This window comes from Hipposideros armiger, unplaced genomic scaffold, assembly GCF_001890085.2.
Source record: "Hipposideros armiger isolate ML-2016 unplaced genomic scaffold, ASM189008v1 scaffold_12, whole genome shotgun sequence".
NCBI classification, from domain to species: Eukaryota; Metazoa; Chordata; class Mammalia; order Chiroptera; family Hipposideridae; genus Hipposideros; species Hipposideros armiger.
Window position 1 is genome coordinate 8,415,080 of NW_017731362.1, and position 17,565 is coordinate 8,432,644.

Here is a 17,565-nt window from a genome sequence, read left to right on the forward strand (position 1 = left end):
GATGAAAAAGACATAGCAGATGCAGGGAAAGTAGTGATCAGAGAGCATTTATAGTTGTAAATGCCTACATTAAAAAAGAATAAAGGTCTCAAATCAGTAACCTAACTTTATGCTATAAGAACCTAGAAAAGGAAGAGCAAACCAAACCCAAAGCCAGCAGAAGGAAGGAAATAATAAAGATTAGTAGAGCAGAAGTTTTAAAAAACAGAGAATAGAATCAACAAAATATTAAGTTGGTTCTTTAAAAAGATCAACAGAATAGACAGATCTTTAGGTTGACTAACAAAAAAGAGAGTCTAATTACTAAGGTCAGAAATGAAAATAGGGAGCGTTACTACTAACCTTACAAAAATAAAAAGGATTATAAAAAATAATATGGACAACTGTGTGCTAACAATCAAGACGAAGTGGACACATTCCTAGAAATCTACACACTACCAAAACTTACTCAAGAAAAAACAGAAAATCTGAACAGAACTAAAACAAGTAAAAGGATTGAATCAGTAATAAAAATTTTCCCAAAAAAGAAAAGCCCAAGACCAGATGTCTTCACTAATGAATCCTACCTATCATTTAAAGAAGAATTAATACCAGTCATTCTATGAGGCCAGCATTACCCTGATACAAAGGGAAACAGAGATATCACAGGTAAAGGCAAACTACAGACCAATATCCTTTTTATAAATGAGTGTAAAAATCCTCTACAAAATACTAGTAGCCTAAATTTAGCAGCATATTAAAAGGATTATACACCATGACCAAGTGGGCTTTATCCTAGATATGCAAGGGTAGTTCAACATATGAGAATTGATCATTGTAGTTCATTAATAGAATGAAGTGGAGAAGTCATGTGATCATCTCAATTAATGCAGAAAAAGCATCTGACAAAATCCAGTACTCTTTCATGATAACAATTAACAAACTAGTAGTAAGAGGGAATTTTCTCAACTTGGTAAAGGTTATTTATGAAAACCCACAACTAATATCATGCTTAATGGTAAAAATATGAAAGCCTTTCAGCTTAAGATCAAGAACAAGACAAGGATGTCCACCTTCAACAGTTAGATTCAACATTTTACTGGAAGTTTTAACCAGAAGAGTTAGGCAAGAAAAAGAAATGAAAGGCATCCAAATTGGAAAGGAAAAAGTGAAACTATCCTTATTTGCAGATGATATGACCTTAATATAGGGAATCCACAATAAAACTATTAGAGGTAATAAATGAATTTAGCAAAGTTGCAAGATTGAAGATCAACACACAAAAATTAGTTGCATTTTTATACACTAATGAATAAACCAAGAATAAAATTAGAAAAAAACTTCATTTACAATAGTACCCAAAAGAACAAAATACCTAGTAATAAATTTAACTACAAGGTGTAAGACTTGCACTGGAAACTACAAAGCATTGCCAAGAAAAATAAATAAATGGAAAAATACTCAGTGTTTATTGATTGGAAGACTCAGTGTTGTTAAGATGGCAGTACTCCCCAAAGCAATCTACAGATTCCATGCAACGCCTATCAAAATTCCAATGGCTTTTTTTTTTTTAAAGAAATGAAAAAGCTGACTCTAAAATTTATATGTACTTTCAAGGAACACCAAATAGCCAAAACAATATTGAAAAAGAACAAAGTTCGAGTACTCACACTTTCAAATTTCAGAACTTAATACAAATCAAAACTGTATGGAACTGGCATAAAGCAAACATGTAGACCAATGGGATAGAATTGACAATTCAGAAATAAACCCAAACGTCTATGACCAATTGATTTTCAGCAAGGGTGCCAAGACCACTAAATAAGGAAATACTATTTTCCTCAACAAATGGTCTTAAGACAACTGGGTATCCACATACAAAAGAATGAAGTTGGACCACTGATTTATACCATATACAAAAATGAACTCAAAGTGGATCAATCTATGTATAAGAGCTAAACCCAAAAATTTGTAGAAGAAAATATAGGGGTAAATCTTTATTACCTGGGTTTGGCAATGGATTCTTAATGAAGATTTATGAATGTACTAAGTGTCACTTATTGGAAACTTTTAAATGGTTAATTTTATGTTATGTGAATTTCACCTCAATTTGTTTAAGCTAAAACAAAAATTATTTAACAATCATTAAATAGTATGATAAATTGAAGTAAGAATTTTTCTTGATTATCAGAATGGAAGCAGGGATGAGGATACTATGACTACTGTTACAAAGTTCTGATTCTGACCAGAGCTGAGTTTTATTTCTCAGTACCTTTATGATCCCCAGTGGCTGAAAGGACCACTATTAAAAGTAGGGTGATGGCAGTAAGGGGTATTAATTATGAGATAGGAGGATAATAAATGTATCAGAGGAATCACAGCTCTTTTCACTTTAAAGGATCCAAAACCCTTTTCAGTTGAGGTCTTCTTTTTCCCTCAGCTACCAGAAAGCTTAGAACCAAATTCTGACAAATTAACTTCATTTGCTTTATGATAGCATCACAGGGTTATTAGTAGGTCAGAGCTGCTGCATCTCTGGATTTCAGTGAAGCCCTTGAGAAATTCTTATAATATCAAGGTAGCATACCTTAGGGCTCTCTCCTCAAGCTGTCATCCTGATTTTTTTATCACGCTTCTTAATGCCTAGATACTAGAAAGCTAGCAAATGCATTGGTTGACAGACTCAAAATCTAAAAAAAATAGGAATGGGTTATTTTTATGGACCAAATATAACGCAATGAATTTTATCAGAGATAAATGTTAAGTCTTGTACTTGGGACCAAAAAACACAAACTGAACAAGGTTACCATTGGAAGGACATGACTTAGTTGCAGCATATGCCATAAGGAGTAACAGGGTGTGATTACTCTTAACCTTGCAATATGAGCTAGCACAAATGGGTTGTTGAAATGTAGTGTTGAAAACTACTCTGCATGATCTGGCATATTGTTCTCTATTCTATTTTACAAGAGACTTTAAGAAACTGAAAATAAATTCAAAGGTCTGTGTCAGGGGTGGTGAGGACATTCCAACCCACGTCATGAGACACAGTGGAAGAAAACAGGAATGACTGGTCTTGAAAACGTTGACACTCTTCAAACAATGAGAGCTATCCAAAAAGAAAAGAAAAAAAAGGAAAAAGAACAGAATTGAATTCAGTGTGTGGTCATGAAAGCATTCAATCAAAGGTTGGGTGACATTTTCCCAAAATATACTTTGATGATTACAGGATGGAACCACATAGTAACTAAAGCATCTTTCAACCTTAAGATTGTATGGATCTACATAATTACTAGAAAGCAGGCAACATGAGGATGGAGAAATAGAGAAAATTTAGGCTTAAACCTAATGGTCTAATAGAACTCAAATAAGTACTTATTGGATGCTTCCTAAATTCAAGGCATTGTTGAAGGTACTATAAATAATTCAGAAGTGATGACATTTTCATGTTTGAATCATTAATCAGTGGGAAGATAACTTGTTTCTTTGGCCTTGTTTTATAGTCTAGTCTCCTGAGACAAGATCTAGGGCTTGGAAGCCCAGCACAGCTGTCTTCAGGAAAATCTGGGACACCATACTACTCATTCTCTGCCACGAGTTCCAGGAGAAGACCTCTCCACGACTCTGCAGCACTTGGTAAGTGTATCACATGACAGATCCCATCCTAATGTTTCTCCCCCACTCTTAGCCTCTTTTTCTGGCTCCACTTTTAATTAGAAGAATTTGGTTTCTTTGGTTTCATGTTGATAATAGGGCTTATTTGCATAAAATAATACATCTATTAGCTTTTTAATAAACAATTTAATTTTCTTGTTTGGTTATCAATATAGGAGGAACTAAATAGTGAAAAACAGGACTTAAAAGTAGGATTAGTTTTTCCTCTTTTAAAAATATCATGAGCTGGGCCAGCTGAGTTGCACATTGAGTAAGAGTTGGGTTGGGACGCCAGTTCTGAGCAGCAGAGTCCCGGTTCGGATCCCACATTAGGGCCAGTGATGCTGCGCCCTCTACAGCTAAGATGGTGAACAACAGCTCAACCTGGAGCTGGGCTACCGTGAGTCGCTGGCGACTGCGTAGGCTGCAGTGGAGCTGCAGTGGGCTCCCGTAAGCTACCATGAGTGGCTGGCAGCCAGCGTGAGCGGCCAGCAGCTGGCATGAGCTACCAAGAGCCACCATGAGCGGCCATCCAGTGGCCGGTGACCAATCTACCTCACCCGGGAAGAGTGCAATGATGATACCAACATGGGCCAGTGAAGCAACGTCCTCCACAAGTAGAATGAAGAACAAAAGGACAGCAGCTTATCTGTTCCCCTCCACCAATTCCCCAATAAAATCTTTAAAAATAAATAAATAAATGTCAGGCCGGCCAAATGGCGCATTGGTTAAGAGCTAGCTTGGGACGCCAGAGGGCCCCGGTTCAGATCCCACTTAAGAAGGCCAGTGACACTGTCCTCTACAGCTAAGATGCTGAACAACAGCTCAATCTGGAGCTGGGCTGCTGTGAGTCTCCGGCGAAAGTGTAGGCTGCAGCCCCTGCTGCAGTGGGTTGCCATGGGCTGCCATGAGCGGCCGTCTAGAAGCCAGCGACTGATCTGCCTCACCCGGGAAGAGTGCAGTGATGGTGCCAACTTGGGCCAGTGTAGCAACGTTCTCCACAACTAGGCTAAAGAACAGCAACTTGTCTGTTCCCCTTCCCGCAATTTCACAGCACTGTTCCCATCCTCCAATTCCCCAATAAAAATCTTTAAAAAAAAAACAGTCATGAGCTGATATTCACACCTTGTTTTTTAATAAAATTGATAAAATGCTGAACTGTTTACAAAGTGTTTTTATGTATAGTCTCATCTCATCAGTACAACGGCCTTGCTAGGCAGTGGATGTAATACTAGATTTAACATAAAACTGAGGTCCAAAAGAGGACACATTCATATATTTCATAGCAGTTTATCCATGATAAAATTTAAGATTTTCTGACCCCATGTCCAATGTTCTCTGCATATTGTTTCTACTCCCCACTTTTTTTTTTCTTAACATTTTCTTTTTATTGGGGAATTGGGGGAGGGGTACATCACTGGGGAATCGGGGAAGGGGAACAGACAAGTTGCTATTCTTTTTTTCTTCAGTCTAGTTGTGGAGGAGGTCGCTTCACTGGCCCATGTTGGTTTTATTCATTGCGCTTTCCTGGGTGAGGCAGTCACTTGCCGGCCGTTGGACTGCCACTCACTGCGGCTCATGGCAGCCCAGCTCTAGGTTGAGCTGTTGTTCACCATCTTAGCTGTAGAGGGCGCAGTGTCACTGGCCCTCAATGTTGGATCCAAACCAGGGGTCCTGCTGCTCAGAGCTAGCGTCCGAAGCCAACTCCTAACCAACGCACCACTCGGCCAGCCCTGTACTCCCCACTTCTTAAAAAATTGAGGTAAAATTAACACAACATAAAATTAATCCTATTAAAGAATACAGTTCAGTGACATTTAATATATTCACAATGCTGTACAGCTATCATTTCTCCTAGTTCCAAAACATCAGCTCAAAAGGAAATTCAATACCTATTAAGCATTCAGCCCTCAATTTTTTTATACATAGGCTAACCAGGCCGATCTGTTTTGTATTGCTGCTTACAGCAAGCTTCAGGTGTACTCTGACACCTTATCCAATCACCGTTTAAATGTGGGAATTTGGGGTGATTCCTACTAAAGATTCCCTTATACAGGAAAATTGAAGTGGTAAAGCATATTTATATTAAGGATAGGCCAGCTTCAAAAATAAATATAATACACCAAAAGAAAATATGTCCTAGTTATTTATTCCACAAATATTTTTTGACTCCCTCCACTTTATGTATCTACCTCTGTCAACCTATATTTTGGTGAAATCTCCCTAGTTTCTGGGTCTAGAGTATTCTTGAAGGTATCGAAGGGCACAGTGATGGATTGTCACATTCAGCAGAGAGGCTTGATTACATGTGTCCACCTCTAGCAGTATGAGTGACTTAGTATATATATTGTTAGAATGAGCCCAGATGGTTTAGGCCAGTATACTTTTTGTTATTCAAAAAAATGAGCTAAGTTGTAGAGTGTCTTTTCTCCATCTCCACTATTATTTCCCATCAAATGAGTCAGTCAGGGTAGGAGCATTCATTTGAGTCTAGATGTGTTAATGTTACTCTAGAAAATATCTTGTTAGTATGTTAAGTGAACACATACTGTGACAAAAAGCCCTACTATAGACCAATAAACTATTAACAGAAGTTCAGGTTGAAAATGAACTATTGAAATAACTGGTATGGGTGGGGAGTGGTTTTCATAAAAATTCAAATTTTCCTGAAATTAATCTTATTCATTTTCAGTTTTATTATGATAATAATAAATACTGTGCATTGTCTCCTCCGTGACAGGTACTGTGCTATCTACACTTGTACATACTACATCTTTACAAAAACTCTCTGAGATTGTACTGTTAACCTAATGTTACAAAGAGGAACAAAAACCGAGACGTTATTAGCCAAGGCTTGGTACCCAGGGAGGCCCACTCATGTCCTGTGTGAATACCATTTAGTGGATTATTACTCTTCATTATTATTTCTCAGTCTTAGCCACTGTTTCTTGGCATTGCAGTAATTCATAAAATCTCAGAGCTGAAAGGAGCTCAGAGATCATCTACACCAATCTGAGCATCTTCTCAAGTTATTTAGATGCTTTAGGCAATCAACATTCTGCAAAACAGTATCTAACAATCCAATTTATAATCATTTTGTCTGATTTTAATATAAACCTAATAATAATGGCTAAAATTTATTAAGTGTCACTCTCGGTAGGCACTATCCTGAGCATCTTTCATGTTTTATGTTCGTTACAATAACTCCAGGAGGTATTATTCCCCTTTCTCCATCCAAGCTCAGAGAGGTTAAGTAACTTGCCCAAGCTCACACAGCTGCTGTGTGATGAAGCTCAAATTTCAATCCAGCCAGCTTACTCTCTTAACTATTGCACCTTGCAGTCTCCCAAAAGTGAGCTGTGAATTCCAAATTCATGATTTTAAATTTTACATTGTGTATGTAATTGTATAGAGGCAGCTTATGATGAGATAAAAATGTAAAAAAAAAAAATTTCTGTTCACCTGGCAGGGAAAAACTGTCCTAAACTAAAGAGCAACATCTTCTACTTGTAATAACCCCATAATAGAGTGAGAGGCTCCAAACAAATAGGAGCAGTTTATTGACTCTTCTTGGTATAGAGTGTGGCTTTTGCTCAAGGGATGCTATATTAGTTGTAAAAAGGCGAGTTCTAGAAAAGCCTTACAAAGAACAAAAATTTTGCCTGTAAGTTTTGTAAATAATAGAGTGTGTCAGGTGATTATCTTTGGCACTTTTAAGGAAATATAGGCTGCCTTTGGGGTAGTGACTTAGGTGGTAATGAATGTTTTTTCCCCTTTTTATTGTTTAAAATTTTCTCACATGCTACTTATAAAGTTGCTTTTTTAGCTTTATAACAACATCCTGGGATATTTATTGTGAAAATCATATCATTTGTGACCCAGGAAAATATAATACTTGTTTAATTCCCATTTTTACAGTTTTCAAAATTATTGTAGTTTGCATTATTAGCCTTCTTCTTTTTTTTTTTTTTTTTATTGGGGAATTGGGGGAAGGGGAACAGACAAGTTGCTGTCGTTTTGTTCTTCAGTCTAGTTGTGGAGGATGTTGCTTCACTGGCCCAAGTTGGCATCATCGTTGCGCTCTTCCCCTGGCGAGGCAGATCAGTCGCCGGCTTCTGGACGGCCACTCATGGCAGCTGCTGGCCGCTCACACTGGCTGCTGGCTACATATGGTAGCCCATGGCAACCCACTACATCAGGGGCTGCAGCCTGTGCTGGTGCTGGCAGCAACTCTCACGGCAGCCCAGCTCCAGGTCGAGCTGTTGTTCAGCATCTTAGCTGTGGAGGGCAGTGTCACTGGCCCTCATATGTGGGATCCGAACTGGGCCCTCTGGCGTCCCAAGCCAGTTCTTAACCGTCGCGCCACTCAGCCGGCCCTATTAGCCTTCTTATGTATTCGCTCATCTTCATTTTGAACCCCTCTGAAAAATTCTAAATTTTATCCATTATTTGTGAAAGATTGGAAAGCTGTACTTATTTACCACCTTTTTTTTTCTTTTTTTTTTTTTTACAATAAGGACAAGTTTAAAATTTTAAATTTTACAGATAAGTAAAATTGAAATACCAAGTGAGGCTGGTTAGTCATATGAAAATACTCATTCTCGTTTATATTAATAAATTGTCTTATAAATATACTTTATGTAATTATTTATTTGGCAATAAACATCAAAGGATAAATTGTACAACATGTAGTGGTGAAGCTGCAGTTTTAACCACAGATTGTTAAAGTAAATATTCTTACAGAATACTGTGTGATATTATATATGACAATGACTGTATTTAATAGTTTGTGTAGCATATCTGACATTATAACTTTATTTTTTCTTTTATTAAATTTTATTTCAAATTTCTAACATAATTTGTAGCATAGCATTAGCTTTTAGCCTATTTAATATGCTTTTAAACCAAATTCTCAACGTGACGTGGACACTAAATTTGTGTGTTTGTTAAGGAGTTGTATTATGAAAATGACCTGTTGCTCCAAATGCCTCTCTACAAATAATACTGAGATAAATTATGTAAAGTGCCCTAGTGTAGAGCCTGGCACATAATCGGTACTTTAAAAGTGTTAATTCCCTTTCTTCACACAAGCTTAGTGATTTGTTGTTTTTTTTCTTATTTATTTTGCCATCATCTTCCCAAACATATGGGATATGTATTTCAGAATATATCAGTTCATTAGGAAAACCTGTTTTGCACTGGAACCAGTTAGAAAGAGTGTGGCCCCCATCCATATATTCACTTACTTACTCCTAAATACTGGAAAACAAGAAAGGTACTAGGAGGAAAAATTATTTCCTGTTCGTTTGAAGTCTGATCTTTTCTAATATAAGTGCTGATGAAATGTACTGTTTTCTATTTGCAGATCCTTTGCAAGCAAAGAAAGTCAGGAAGGTGCCTCCTGGTTTGCCTTCTTCTGTAAGTACCCATTTTTTTTACTTTGTGGTAAACAAACTGATTTCAAATATACAGTATTTGCTGGCTATAAGGATATCTTCGATTGGTGTCAGTAAGCTTCACATAGTTACCGTTCACTGCTTAACTGAGTCATTGATTGAGATAAATCCACATTTAATGTTAGGTTTTTAGGTTTCTCTGCAATTATTTGTAGCTTACTCATATGCTTTTACTCCATGTCCCTGTCATTTGAATTCCCCTCTTGGGAAGAGGACTAGGCCGGTAGCTGTCAAAAAAGATCTCCTGTACAGGTCTTTTGATGTTTAATTAGTCATTATGTTGCTGAACAGGAGGACAGACAGAGATTAATAGCTGAGAATCTTAGAAATTTACATTTGTAATAATCCCAGTGGAGCTAAAGACATTAAGATTCGTAGGACATGTTCAGCTCAGCTTGCCTCAGTAGGACTGAAGTTATTAATATGCATAAATCACCAAGTCAGATGTTCATTGTGAAGCCCGTGTGGATTTTAAAGCCTTCATTAAGCCTTTCCTAACTTCAGCCTAGCATCAGGAAAGCTTTCAAGCAACTAGTTTGTTGATCCCTTTTTGCTCAAAAATGTATCCTTTGAGAATAAAGAGCTTTCGGGAAGGAGGCTAGAAAGGTTTGGTGAACAATCATTAATGGCCACGATAATCTAATGCTGTAGGGGTGTTTGTGCTATTAAATATACTTTATTCTTTTAAAGAGTAAAAGTATTTGTAAATGAACTTACATCATAAATCCACCTACAATTTAAAAATCCCTGGTGTGAGAAGAGAAGATTTTTTCCCCCCTCCCTTTGCTTAGAACAAATGGGGAGTGGGGCTTTCGGATGGAGGCCCCATGCCTTGTCGGGTACATCTCTTTGTTGTGTAAATGGATGTGGGGCTTTTATTTGGCAGTACTTAACACATGAGCGCAGGTGCTGCTGGATGAGTCACAGCTCATCCAAGTACACATTGAATGGGAATATCTGGCTTGGCAAGTAGTCATCTAGAAGGAGCAGCATGGGTCTGAGCTTTTCGTTTTTTATTAAGGCTGAAGTAGAGATATCATCTTTTGCTTGTTTGCTTTCCTTCTTTCCTATGTTCTTCCCCCGCCTTCTCTTCCGTGTGATACATGAAAACTCAAATTTGAAATCCTTTTTGAAGCTCAGTTCCAGATGGATCTGAGTTTTGTGCAGCCTGGGGCAGCTGTGTTCTGAACCTGCAGCCTACCTGGAAGGTTGGACTGCAGCTGCAGGCATTCTTAAAAGCTTTTGCTGCATAAGCACTTGGGCCCCGCTAGAGGCTGAATAGCTGCTTGATAAACAAAATGAACACAATGCCTCAAATCATTATTCCCGAAGACAGGAATTTTTTTCAGCAGCAGCTAAAAATAGTTGGGCAATTTACATTTTAACAGTTGTGTGCTGTGCAGGGGTAGGTGGTTCAACAGTATAACAGATGATTTCTGCTAGATTAACAGAAATCATATTTAAAACTGACAGAACTGCTAAAACATGTAACTGCAATTTTCTTGTAATTTATTGCTATAATTCTATGAGAGTAATGAAAGTTAAATTACATATTAATATTTAGTAGAACTACACAGGTAAAAAAAAAAAACCACATTACTAGATGAAAAATGCCTCTCATTTCTTCTTAGTCTGAGATTGATTTTAAGAAACAGTGTATTTGTGGTGTTTCATAGTTCTTTCATTTTTAAACCAAAAGGGCAAAATGGACAGAATAGCTGGAAAGAGAATAGACACTGAAGTCACTAGCGTCCCTAATCCTAACAGCATTCGCTACCTGGGGGCAGTTCTCCATATTGTCTCAGGTGTCCAGGAGGAGACGGAGAAGGGGAAAGCCACTCAATTCTAATGAAACCTCGATTTCTTTGAGAAGCATTAGGAAACTTCACAAGCCAAGCCTACTTACATATTGTATTACTAGCTATCTTATTTATGATGTATTAGGTAGTTTTACAGTATTCAAATTTAGTATTTTCAGTTCTATATTTAACATCAACTTCAGACATGATCATACTACTTTGAAACCATGCTGAAAACAGTATTTAAACATTGAATGCTATTAAGGATACATAAATAATAAATGCATTTTAATTAATTGGAAGTATATTTTATGCTGAAAGTGTATGTTGAAACTCAAGTTTTTAAAAGAAATATATTTTTTTAAACTTTAAAAACAGATACCTTGAACAATAATACCAAAATAATAAACTTCTAAGAGCACTTATGGGTACACTATTTACCTTTTCAGTGCCTAAAACAACTGGGAATTTAAAGTTATGGTTTTCTATTGTATTTGAATGCTTTTCCTGAAATATATGTAATGTAGAGGTCTTTAACAATGTGAATTGTTAAAAAATCGGTAAAAAGTGAAAATGAACTATGTATATTTTATTTCATGATTATTTGAATGTATACGTCCCAAATCAAACTAGAAACTTGACAGTAACAGGTCATATTTCATTTTGCTGCTTATCCAGTCTATCTTTAATCTTTTTTAAATACATGTTACCATTACTAAAGATACAGTGAAAGAGCTAGGTTAGTACTGCTCAAACTGCTACAAATGTAATAATAATAATAATAATAATAATAATAATAATAATAATAATAATAGGCAAGGTTACTTAATACATGTAGGGCATTAATAATCTACATAATTTGATCATAGAACATTGATTAGGCCTTTTCTTTTTGTAAGCCATGATGTATATTTAGGCATCATAAATATAAACCTTAGTTCCTCTCTGCAGAACAACTAAATGGTAACTTCTGTCTGATTGAAGGACCAGTAAGGGTGTATTGGCATCACAAAAGCAGTATGGTCAGTAAGATTAAGAGATCGGTCTGCTCAAATCTTCTGGCTCAGTTATTGATTGGTTCTGTGACCCTAGACTCGTCAGTTATCCCATAGGAAGTTTGGAGTTTGAAATCTGAACTTCCTTTCAGGTCGAAAATGCTAAGTGCTATGGTTTCAAAACTGATATGGTCAATATATAACCAAAACACGTGGGCATACATAGTTTTCTTCCTACCTATGAAGAAATGGTGTTCTTAAGCACATTAAATTTTCTACTTGCTTCTCTGGACAGTTTGAAATATTGAACAGGGGCCAGCCGAGTAGCGCGTTGGTTAAGAGCTGGCTTGGGACGCCAGAGGGCCCCGGTTCGGATCCCACATATGAGGGCCAGCGATACTGCCCTCTACAGCTAAGATGCTGAACAACAGCCCAACCTGGAGCTGGGCTGCCATGAGTTGCAGGTGACAGCATAGGCTGCAGCCCCTGCTGCAGTGGGTTGCCATGGGCTACCATGTGTAGCCAGCAGCCAGCGTGAGCGGCCAGCAGCTGCTGGGAGCGGCCAGAAGCCAGTAACTGATCTGCCTCTCCCAGGAAGAGCACAATGATGGTGCCAACTTGGGCCAGCGAGGCAACGTCCTCCACAACTAGACTGAAGAACAGAACAACAGCAACTTGTCTGTTCCCCTTCCCCCAATTTCCCAACACTATTCCCATCCCCCAATTCCCCAATATAAAAAAAAAATATATTGAGCAAAGTGAACCCTTGTAGTAACAATAGTATTGCATCGTTGTGAAAGTCATTACATATTTTTCTGTTTTCCAGTGCAAAAAATGTGTTTCGATTTTCCTGACGACCCAATAGAATGATGCTTGGACAGTGAGAATTCAAGCATTGCCTTCAGGGAAGTTACGATCTAGTATGAGAAACAGGCATTCAATTAATTAATTACATTACAGTGAGGCAAGTGAAGGTATATATAAGTGCCCTGGAAACAGTGGGTAGGTAGAACTAACACTGCTTTGGAAAGTACTAATGACCTCAAGAGTTTACATTTGAGCTGTGTTTGGAAAGGTGAGTAGCAATTCATCTGTTAGAGAAGAGGGAGAAGGGACCAGACAGGTAAAAGGCATAGATATATGACAAAATAAATACATGCTCAGGCCACATCAAGAAGTATAGCATTACTGGATTCTATACCAAAATACCACCTTCATACTTTTTCTATAGCAGACTCACTCTCCCACTCTAGAGGAGGATCGGGAAACACTAAGACCAGTCTAGATATGAAAAGGGATAAACTGTCGTGGTGGCCTACCCTAGATAAAGTCCTCAAGTCTCCTTATGGCCAATAGACAGTAGGAGACTTTTGTAATTGTTAAGGTTATCTGGAAATCTTTCTGAAGGCAAGAGTGGTGGTACTTTGACTTTGCGGGCTGTTTTTCTAGCTTTTCAGGGTTCCTGAACCTACCCTCCCCTTTTTAAACCAACTCTAGTCTTTGTTCTTTGTATGTACATCAGCTGTTTTTCTTCTATATCAGATTATTATGAAGATATAACGTTTAAGGGAATTTTAAGCACTAGGTAGGGATTTGGAGCAGTGTGGTTTTTTCCTAAGTAATTTGTGAAAAAAATCAAAACATTTGCTATGTGTTTGTTAGCATCATTCATAGCCTCGGTGGCACTCTATTAGAGGTGCAGGATTTACCTGTGTGAGGACCCATAATTATTATCTGTGTCATCTTAATATTTAGTCCTTGCAACACAAATCTATAAAATAACTAAATCTTTTTCTTATAAATGAAGAAATTGAGACTCAGAGATAATTAAGTAACTTGCCCAAGATCACACATAGAGCCAAGATTACAACCTAATTTAATATTAAAGACCATTTTCTTTCTATTTTGAATGTTAAAATGTATTATGTATCTTGTTTTACTCATAAAATAGCTTATTTAGTATATTAAATTTAAAACATAGTTTATTCTGTCAATTATGTTTTTGTTGATCAAATTTATTTTTAATTAACTTTGTTGTATAAGGACCTACCACCATCTGAAAAGAGGATGTAGAAAAGCACAGACTTCCCAGTCAAGCAGATGATGAGTTTTATCTGGCTTCAGCTGCTTTTTATTTTATAACCTTGAGAAACTGCTTGTGTTCTGTGAATGCCAAGTATCTATTTTTAAAAGTAGAAAATAATGCCTATTTCAAATGGAAGTTTGAGGGTATTATGTGCCTAACCTGTGCCAGGCATATAATAGACATTTAGTACATGTTCTTTCTTTTTTTTTCTAGTTCCTACCACTGCAGCCTAAAATTTAAAGGAAACTTAGCATTTCATTTTTACCAAATTTTGTTGAAAAGCAAATTAAAGTTTGAAAACATTAAGTAAGGATAAATATTACAGTAAAAGAGAAAAAAGTATTGTGTTACCTAAACTTGCGTATGTAATGTAATGCCTGGACATAGTGAGTGTAAATTGTAGCTGCTGTTGTTGTTTAGAAAGCATTCATTTCAGAAGAGGAACCTAGAAGTATAGGGAAATTTTGTTCAATCAAATTCTGCTGCCTAGAATTCATACTAATTATTTTTGTTTTCTGAACCATCAGGTGTCTATGCTTTTTTTTTTATTTTTATCATTGAACGAACATCTTTATGGCCCTCTGAAGTGTTTCTCAGATGGAGATAAGTTCCTTTGTTTTTTATATTTTATTTCTTTACTTGGTGTTAGTATTTCCAAATGTAGATCCCTTTTTTTTTTTAAGCTGAGCCATCCTGACACCTGTTGGCAGCTCAGCGACAGCTCAGCTTGGGCCAGGAATCGAACTGGCAACCCTGTTGCTCAGAGCTTGCACTCTTGGGCGAGCTCTTAACCAACTGAGCCAAATGCCTTTAGACCCAAACTCCTAAAGCTGTGTTCTCATTCAATAGCATTTGAAAATGTCTTTTAAACATCAAATCTTAACTATGCATCAAAATGGTATGTCTTATTCATTTTTAATATGACTGGTTTGCAGTCCTATACATAGGCTGATGACATAAATCTGTTTCTTTCTTTATCAAATATAAGTGTGTTCTTTGTCCTCTGTTTTTAAATATATTTTCCTACAAAGGCTATTAGTTTATCAGATAATTTCTTTGCTTTTTATTTTAGTTAAACTCTCAAAGTGTATTTTACCACCACAGCCATCAAGAAAAAAATGTTTTTCTAACTTTTGCCCCCATAAGTTACTTTTTTTCTGAGATGAATCAAAGCAGCTCAGATTCCACCTTTTCTTGCTTTGCCCTAGACAGGTATAGAGGTCTGTAGCCTTTGGATAGGTAATGAACTACAATTTAGGAAATGATGCCTTCCATTTTCTCAAAAATTTTATGGGATTTAATTTTGTTACGAATGGCTTTTTTAAATTAATGTGAATTTTGAGTCATTTCTAGTATTAAATTTGAAATTTTAGGGGCACCCCTTGAGATAATTGGAGATATCCTGACGTGTTCCCAATCCACAAAGACCACTTAAACCATGGCCAATGATCTAGCATTTTCATGTACATACTAAATAAAATTAGTAAGACTATTAAATAGAAAAGGTCAGAATATAAATCCTAAGGGTGGCTAAACTGAAGGGTTTTTTTAAATAGGAAAGAGAAGACAAATACAACTTTCTGGGGCTGGTGGAAATAAATAACTTGAAAAATTACCATTTGAAAGATTACTGGCTACCTGAACCAGTAAGAAAAAGGTCAGGAGTTAGAACTATAGAGAGACTGTTACCTCCATTTTGTCCATGAAATTAGCAAAATGAGCAGCAGTAGAATACTCTCAAAGGGCATGTCCTCTGGAAATCACTAAGAAGCTAAAATAACAGCGTATCATAGACAATATCCGAGGTCTTTAAGACTAGCAAGAATCCTAGTGTTTGTGCAATAAACAGTATTTACAGCACCAGCTTCAGGGGGAACTTCATGAGCGAACCTTCCAATTATTGAATATGATTTGGAATAGGTTATTTGCTTAGCTCCTTTGGCAGACAAGGATAGAGGGCACACAACAACTATAGGTACTTAAGGATTTCTTATTTCTGACTGTTAGATAAGCTGTCTCTATTTGAAGGCTACTACGATATAAAATTTCCAAAGTGGCTGATTCTTTTTCTGACCTTATAGGTCAGACTAGCAGAAAAATCTTAGTATATAAAGGGAATGGTTCTAAAATCCATTCCAAATTTATATTCAACTTGGTCCCTGAATGAAAGATTTTCTTCATACATTAATAAGAATAGCCACTGTTTATGCTGACAGTAACTACTGTTCAGAACAGTGTCAGAATTGTATCATTGTAGATAATAGGCTTTTAATCCATAGTTCTAAGATGTTCATTTTTGTGACAAGCCATTAATGTCTTTGATCTGATTTCAAGTCAAAAAGCAGAAGAAAAAGTAACCAGGGAGTGAGTCCTATGTATCCAATTGTTTGTACTGATGTGATGTAGTTGTACAATGTAGGTAATTGTTATTTTTCTGACCTATTTCTTTTTAAAGAAGAAAGAACATGGCTAAATTTCAGGTCTGGCTTTTAAGGTTTATTGAACTCTTCAGCTGCTGGTATTTCAACTCTTTGAGACTTCACAAATCAGATACAGGATATGACTGTGTGTGGTGGGGGGTGTGTGTGTGTTTAACATATATGGTTTTTAAAGGAAGTGTGGTTGAATTCTATAAATGCTTTTAGAGTTTGAGCCCACTGTCGGTGTTCAGCATCTATAGAACCAGAAAGTTTTTTTGTTTTATTTTTTTACCTAATACAATTGAGGATTAATTGTTCAAGTATAGCAAAGAATGAATAAATTAGAATTACAAATTTCATCACTGGGGATGTTTGGGGCTTTGGATTTCATTCTAAGTTAGGGGAGGCATTTATATCCTAAGTAATTTGCCGATATGAAATTTGCCATCACTGATATTCCCTATGTTTAGCCAGCAATGATTTTACTTTGAAAAGTCATTTTTTGTACTTGTATAATATCTAATTTTGATGACTGTCATATATGCTATATAGATAAATTCATAGTTAGACTTTTAAGCATTTTTATAACAGTCCTAGGATAGTTTCTAATTTTTCCCCATGTTTATATTCACTGAATAGATATGAAACTAATTTTAAAGTGTTGGCCATTCGAAGTTTTCATCTTGTTATTATCTAATTATTTTAACACATAACTCAATATATCTATAATATGCCAACGTTTTATTCATTTTCAAAAATAATTTGGTTCTGAAATTATATTTTTGGAAAATTTGCTAGAACCTGCTTTTCTCTCTGTTATAGCCTATATTTCTACTCCTCCTCGATGTGCTAGACAAGGGTCAGCAAGCTCTTTGTATAAAGGGTTATGTAGTAAATAAGTTTTGACTTTGTGGGCAAGACAGACTCTGTCACAACTGTTCCAACTGTGCTATTGGAGTGTTCCAGCAGCCACAGATGATACATAAATGAATGGGCATGGCTGTGTTCCAGTGAAATTTTATTTGTAAAATCAGGTGGTGGACCATATTTGGCTCACAGCCATAATTTGGCAACCCCTACATTAAACTTAAAGAACACAAGTATATGCTTCAAGTAGATATATATTCTTACCTTCTTCATAAATGTTTCTGTGAAAAACAGACCCAAAGAGAAACA

The 17,565-nt window shown here is 36.5% G+C and overlaps 1 protein-coding gene across 8 annotated transcripts in view; it reads left to right on the forward strand.

Moving 5' to 3' along the window:
• The window catches only part of TCF12 (transcription factor 12), a 334,886-nt gene that overhangs the window by 236,208 nt on the left and 81,113 nt on the right, over window positions 1-17,565 (forward strand). For all 8 annotated transcript variants that reach the window (XM_019665578.1, XM_019665554.1, XM_019665598.1 and 5 more), the window contains exons 7-8: window positions 3,483-3,615; window positions 8,999-9,051. In XM_019665578.1, the coding sequence (XP_019521123.1) occupies window positions 3,483-3,615; window positions 8,999-9,051 (186 nt within the window). The remainder of the gene's footprint in view (window positions 1-3,482; window positions 3,616-8,998; window positions 9,052-17,565) is intronic.